At 49.7% G+C, this 6,917-nt stretch overlaps 1 protein-coding gene and 1 non-coding gene across 2 annotated transcripts; both read left to right on the plus strand.

Annotated features, from left to right (window-relative positions):
• Positions 1 to 1,626: 1,626 nt before the first annotated feature.
• On the plus strand, positions 1,627 to 4,345 carry RPS20 (ribosomal protein S20). The gene is made up of 4 exons (XM_056332852.1): positions 1,627 to 1,792; positions 2,778 to 2,877; positions 3,637 to 3,710; positions 4,122 to 4,345. Exons 1-4 carry the CDS (start codon positions 1,790 to 1,792, stop codon positions 4,302 to 4,304), a joined length of 360 nt encoding a protein of 119 aa, XP_056188827.1. The 5' UTR covers positions 1,627 to 1,789; the 3' UTR covers positions 4,305 to 4,345.
• Positions 3,481 to 3,545, plus strand: LOC130147115 (small nucleolar RNA U54). Its single transcript, XR_008821136.1, has one exon. It is a non-coding gene; the product is annotated as a small nucleolar RNA U54 (small nucleolar RNA).
• Positions 4,346 to 6,917: the final 2,572 nt, after the last annotated feature.

Genomic DNA, 6,917 nt, shown 5'->3' on the forward strand with positions numbered 1-6,917 from the left:
GTCATCAGTGAGGTCACGGACATATTTCTAACTGAATCCCACAGGATTCAGTTCTCAGCAGCAAGCTGCTCAATATTTTATCTGGAAATAGTTTACTAAGAACATTCATAAAACTTTTAAGTAAATAATGTAGCAATATTGTTGATTGACAACCATCTGGATTACCAGAAAATTGTTTTGGCATGATCAGTGTGAGGCCATGTATTTAAAAGTGATAAATAAACACTTATAGATGGAAAACTTCCTCAGTAAACAGTTGGAATAGCTGACAACAGAGTAAACATGGGTTCCTTATGCATAAGTGAGCTGAAAATTGTTAATTGTTAAATGGCTCAGAAAAACAAAGCACCAGCACCAAATACTGCTCTCATTACAGACAGGAAGAGGCCAGAGAAACAGCACTATCATCAAAACAGATTTTTTAAGTACTGATCTCCATTGTCAAAAGACATTGCTGCATTTCAGGAAGCAGAAACGGGATGACAACTTCTGTAACCATGTTTATTGGAACTGCTTTATCAGAATGTAGTATCTAGCCCAAATAAGTTATTAGCAAAACAGAGATTTCAAAGAGTGAGTACAAATGATCCAAGTGCAAGACAAGTCTGAAACTGAGCATCACAATGTAATAATTGGCATATAAAATTTAACTGCATCATGTGAGGTTTAAGGACTATATTCAGACCTACAAAGCATTGGGGGTGAGGGGGGGGCCGGCGGAGTATTTAGTGGGATAGCTGAAACCGACATCATATTAACAGGCCAAGCAGTCTTTTTTGAATAGCTGTAGTAATTACTAAGCTTCCAAAGGTGGCAGCTGTTTTGCTAACATTATACATGCCTCCAAGTACTGGAGAAAAACCCCAAACTAGAATTAAAATATTATTTATAAAAGATAATCACAGTGACCTTAGTATCAGCTGTCACTTTCTAACATATAATGTCTGTTTCTCCATTTCAATAAATCTGTCAAGTAGGGACATAACTAGAAACAAGCATGCTCCCAGGAGAAAAAAAGTTTTGGGGCTGACAGTTGTCAGTCGTCAGGCCAAATCCATGGCTGCTCTCATTAAAAACATCCCTCCAATACCCATCATTGATTAAATAAAGGGGCTTCAATAAAACAGATTTCAGTTCTTAAAGTTAAGAAAGATTGAAACCAGCGTTTTTACTTAAAGCTTCCATTCCCACAACTCCACTTTCAGGAATAACTAAAAAAAACAAACCAAAAAACCAAACTATAAAACTTAGATGGGAATGGGTTCGTTACCACTGGAAGCAATAAGGACTTGCTTATACATCACACGCCGGTACCTCCCCCAACAGAAAGCCGAAGGCTGCTGGTAAAGGCAGCCAGGAGCGCCAGGCGCCCGCGGGGCCCGGGAGGGAACAGCGCTGTGCCCCGCCGGCCACCAGCCAGGCCCAGCAGTGCCGCGCACCGCCCGGCCGCGGAGCCCGGCACGTCCCGCGGCAGCCCCCGAAGCTCGGCCCCGCCGGGCGCGTGGCGGCGGCCACCGCTCCCCGCCCGCCACGCAGCAGAGCTGAGCGGAGCGGAGCAGGCCACGCCGGCCCAGCCTCCCCTCCGCGCCGCTTCCGGGCCGCAGCCCGGCGGGTGAAAGGTCCCGCAGCGCCCGGATGGAGGCGGTGCCGCTCGCTATATAAGCGCCCCGCGGCCGCCGCGCCTCCTCTCCCGCGCCGCGCGCCGCCGCTTCCTGGCTCACCGCTGTTCGCTGGGCCCCGCGCGCCCCTCGCCCGGGAATAAGTCGGTCAGGAAGGCGCCGCTGCCGCCATGGTGAGGGGGAGGGGGGGCGGGGAGGGGGGGCCGCCGCCTCGCGCAGCTGGCAGCGCCGCGTGGCCGCCGGGCCGGGTCGGCCGCGTGCGCCCCGCCGGTGCCGGGCCTGGCCCGGGGGCAGGGCTGCGCGTGCTGCGGGCCGCGGGGTCCCCGCCGCTGGGGCGGCGCCTGGCGGGAGCGGGGCGTCTCCGGCCGGGGCCTGGCGCCGGCGCTCCCCGAAGCCGGCCGGTGGGGCGGGCGGCCCGGCACGCACCAGGCCGCGGCGGGGCCGTCCTCCGGAGCGGCGGGGCAGGCGCGGGCGGAGCGGAGGCGGCTCGGCCCGGCGGTGGCGCAGGGCCTCGTGCGTGTGCCCTCAAGTCCGGCCGGTGTTAGAGGCGTGTGCGACAGGTAGTAAGTACCTCATCGGCGTGCGGCCCGCGGTTTGTTAGCTCCGTGTTTGCCGCCTCCGCACCGGCGCTGTCGTTTTCTCTCATCCACGTCAGTGGCCAGTGGTTTGCAGGCGGCAAATTGCATAAACTCTACGAATCGGTTCCCTGAGCGGCCGAATTAGCCCTTCTGGCCAGATGCCCCTTTTTGTTCTCCCTGTTTTAAGTTGTAGCTGTCTTTGTTACTTAATTCCCGGTGAGGTTAAGTTGTAAGAGACGTGAAATCAAAAATGGCTTGTTTTTGAGGAGGAGGAATATCCGTGACTGGACAGCATGCTCTGTGTAGGGAGGCACGTTCTTGCAGCTTCCCACCGGGAGGTGCAGTTAAGACATTAAAAAACTGCTTTCCCTCAGAGCAGTCAGGACAGTGCCCTTCCTGGCAGTGCTCACTATTTCTTCTGTGCCGCTGTACCCTTCGGTCGTGTCGTCTAGTCAGGAGAACAAAATAGTCCCGTAGTTCAATTGTTCTTTAGGCTCTAGAAGCCTGGTTTTAAGAGGCTGTGGGTATCGTTAGTTGGTGTTGACTGTAGTGTCTGATGTTTGGAACTTCAACGTTTTAGGCGTTTAAAGATACCGGCAAAGCACCTGTGGAACAAGAGGTAGCAATTCATCGCATTAGAATTACTCTGACAAGTCGCAATGTAAAATCACTTGAGAAGGGTGAGTGATACTTTTTTTTTTTTTAACTGGAGTAGTTTGTTAAGAATGAGTGATATGTATGCTATCACATCATGTATTGCAAAGTAGAATGTACTGAAACCAGTTGTAGTTAAAGATGTTAGTGTTTCCCTGTTTGCATGTGACTTGGCTAACAACCCAGAGCACTTCATACACTGACAAGTAGATTCTGATTTAATTTGTAATGGAAGCTAGTGTTTGGGGGTTTTCACCATGCTGAAAACTTCATGTTGTGATGACTCATGTAAGATAGTGCAGATTCCTTTCTTTAGTCCTTGTGGGGTTTTCGGTTGTCACTGTTTGAATGTGTAAGATGTGAAATGTGCTGTTTCTTGACTGGTACTTTGTCACTTGTTATGAAGAGTTACATTTAGAAGTTTCACATTCCTTCAGAAATTATTTAATCTTGTTTAGGAACTGGTTTTGTCAGTGTTTTAATGATAAAATGTAAATGTAGTAGAATCACTGATGCAGGATCTTCAGGCTGGTAACAGTTTAAATATGGCTTACACTTGTAATGGCTTTTGTCTACTGTTGTAACATGATTTTGCTCACCATGGTGTAATACTTCCACTAGTATGTGGTTGGCTATGAGGATAACCCTTAAAATGAATGGCAATGATCACTTCATACGCTATTCTGAGCCAACGTCTTGTTTAAAATCTTCACTTAAAGAACAAGCAAAAAAAAAAAAAAAACCAACACAAACCTGACCTATTTTGTTGTGGTTTTTTTTTTCAGTCTGTGCTGACCTGATCAGAGGTGCTAAGGAAAAAAACCTGAAAGTGAAAGGACCTGTTCGCATGCCCACCAAGGTACTTAACACTGTTTTCCTGTCCTAAAAGTTTGGGTGTTTTCTGCAAATGTGCATTTGAAACATCTTTTTTTGAGGGGGGGCAGGGGGGGAGTTGAGATGAAAAGCAGTACTACTAAATTGAAGGTGACTCAGTGTAAATGGGCAATGACTTCAGAAGTTGCTTCGACACTTGGGGCAACTGTTTATTACAAAACATGTTGAACATTGAAGGTTTTTTTCTGTCAAAGCTTCAGTTCATTTTAATCGGCAATTCTTTTAAAATTAAATTGAATATAGTGAAGGAGTGTTAGAATTAACTTCCCAGATGACTTAGATACCATACAGTATTTTTACGTGGATCGTTTTGATTGTAGATTAGTCTTCTCTGTATGCATCAACTGAATAACCCATGTTTATGATTTTTCTTCAGACTCTGCGAATCACTACCAGGAAGACTCCTTGTGGTGAAGGTTCCAAGACCTGGGATCGTTTCCAGATGCGTATCCATAAGCGGCTCATTGACCTACACAGCCCTTCTGAGATCGTGAAGCAGATCACTTCCATCAGCATTGAACCAGGTGTAGAAGTTGAAGTTACTATTGCCGATGCCTAAATGATGGCCATCGTTGAATAAAGTTGATTTACAAATTTTCATCGCTGTTTGTTGTCATGTTTGTGCCAGGTGTCTTGGGTAGTTCTGTGATGATTTTTATGATGGACATTAGAGATTGTAATCAAAATGCTGTGTGAGAGGATTGTATGATACTTAAGGAAGAATATGCCAGTTATAAGGAGGATGAAACTTGGGCATCATAGTTTCGTTGGAGGTTGGTGACTGTATGGATGTGCAGCACTTAAATTATTAAAAATATATTTTCCATAAAGGAGGTAACTTTGGCTGAAATCTTAGTCTGTACCCAGGCAAGCAGTAGCATTAAAATTGATGTTTAGGTAAATTACCAAGCTTTCAGTTCTTAGTTTTTGGTGTGCAAGGCTGAACTAACACTTAACTTACTTGGCTTTTTTTTCCCCATGCTTTTCACGGTCAAAGGGTCCTGGGGATGTTAGTTATAAAACTGCATAATTTGTGGTGAATACATTGAATTCAGCAAGTTTGTTCTTTAGACATGTGTGCAGAATCACAAAACTGAGCTGTGGAACTCTTCAGTTGTCATTCTAGGTTTAGATTTTCATAGATCTGAATATTAAAGGTAAGCATCATATGTAATGCAATAGAACAGCCATTTTCATTGCTGCTACTTGGATCTCTCTTGGTAGGGGGTTTTTTCTTTTGCAAACTAATTCTTAAAGGACCTATGATTAATTCTTAAACCAACAAGACAAAGCCCTGAGTTAAATGAAAGAACACTGTTTCATTTCATCCATTTGAGATTGGTTTGCTGCTTCTGCTTCAAGCATAGCAGAGAACTTGAATTCTAATTAAACAAGCAAAGTGTGTGGAGCTTTGAGGTCCCATTTACATTTACTAAGATCTAAAACAGTGGCCAAAGCTTGAGCTTTCGAACTGAAGGGATTCAGGAGTCCTTCATCTGCCCACTTGTAATTTTTATTAAATGTCAAGTCTTAGAAGGATTCTGGCCCTCTAGCAGGCTGAAGAGCTTTGGTAGAAGAGAAAGGTGAGAAACCTAGTTGCATTTACATGCAGATTGTGACAAGCCTACTTCCTTGGGAAACAAACACAACTGTGTCTTCCTAAAGGTCAGATTCTGGTAATACATTATAAATACGAGCTGCCAGACAAATACTTCTAGCCTTTGTTTTAAAGTCATTTGTATTTTATGGGGTGCCCCGAAAAGCATGGTAAGAACTTGACTTTGTGACACTGGGCAGATGAACAAGGGGATAAATGAGTGAACAAGTAACAGGCTGGAAGCGTTACTAGCTGAGGCTGAGTGACCTTTATGTATGATTAGCTATTAACTCACCCGAGTAGTCTTCCCTCTGCTTAACCCCACAGCCTGACTGAAGGCACTCGGAGGGATCCAGGGAGGCCTGGCTGGCTTTAACATTACTTCTGTCTTTGTGCTTTCCTGTTGGTCACAGCCTATTGCTATCAAACGGCTTTTTATCAGCTTACAGCTGGCTACCTCTGACTTACACCGTGCCCCTTAAACATACCTAAGTGACCTGAAGTGCCAGCTATGTCCTCCGAGCAGCTGTGGCCCTTCAGAAGGAAGCCACCTGAGGTGTGCTGAGTGTCTGTCTGTCTGTCCACCTGCCTCCGGTTGCCTCCGAAGGGCCTGGCACCCGGGTTTTGCGCCATACAGAAATGGAACTGCCTCCCTGCGCTCCGAATAGACGGGCTCAGCCTGAAGGTTCCCCACGCACCAGCGCAGCAGGCCTCTGGGTGCGGGGAGGGTGACCCGGGGGTGCGGGGAGGCTGAGCCAGGGGTACCGCCAGCGCCTGCAGAGGGCCTGTCCCCACGGCGCGGCCCCTGGTCTGGCTTTGTGTAACCCGGGCGTTTTTGTCATGTTTGTTTTCTACTGAGTTTACGACGACACCGCGTAGTGTCAAAGCGGTTACGTAACGCCCACGGTAACTTTATATAACTGTTTTGACGGAAATATTTAGGTATCTGCGCCTCCTCCTCCCTTCCCCCTACCCAGCCCGCCCTCAGGGCAGGACAACTCTCCTCTGGCCGCTAAGCTGCCGCTCGCGGCGCCGTCTTACTTCGGTCAAACAGTTTCTTTCCCCGGTGCCTCACCGAAACCGACAAATAACCCCCGCGCCACCCGCACCCCGGCCCGGCGGCGGCGGCGGCTCGGCGGCTGGCGGCGCTGCGGGGGCTTTGCGCTGTGCGGCGGCGCCCCCTGCCGGGCGGAGGGAGCCGCGCCCGCCACCGGCCTGTCCGTCACTGCCGCTCCGCCCCGCTCCGCCCCGTTCGGCCAATCGGCGCCCGCCGCTCCCCGCTCAAATGCTCCCCCCGCCGCCCGCCTTGGCGTGCCGCGGGCTCCCGTGCGCGGCGAGGTACCGGCGGTGGCGGCGCGGCGGGCACGCTCCCCCCGCTGCCCGCCCGCCCGCGGGGCCGCCCTTGCGCCCAGGGGCCGCGCCCGGCCGGCGGGGCCGCGGAGGTGCCCTGTCTGAGCCGCCCTCGGCGCGCTGAGGCGGGGGGCGCCGGCCTGGGCCCCGTGGCTGGGACTCTGACGCCGGGGGGGCGTTGAGCCTTGAGGGGGTGGGGTGGCAGGCGGTGGGTGAGAGCAGTGC

The sequence above is a fragment of the Falco biarmicus genome, chromosome 3 (assembly GCF_023638135.1).
Source record: "Falco biarmicus isolate bFalBia1 chromosome 3, bFalBia1.pri, whole genome shotgun sequence".
Classification (NCBI taxonomy): Eukaryota; Metazoa; Chordata; class Aves; order Falconiformes; family Falconidae; genus Falco; species Falco biarmicus.

Coding starts and splice junctions, on each gene's coding strand:
- RPS20 (XM_056332852.1), top strand. Junction 2,878..3,636: donor TGTAAAATCACTTGAGAAGG/GTGAGTGATACT, acceptor TTTTTTTTTCAG/TCTGTGCTGACCTGATCAGA. Junction 3,711..4,121: donor CTGTTCGCATGCCCACCAAG/GTACTTAACACT, acceptor ATTTTTCTTCAG/ACTCTGCGAATCACTACCAG.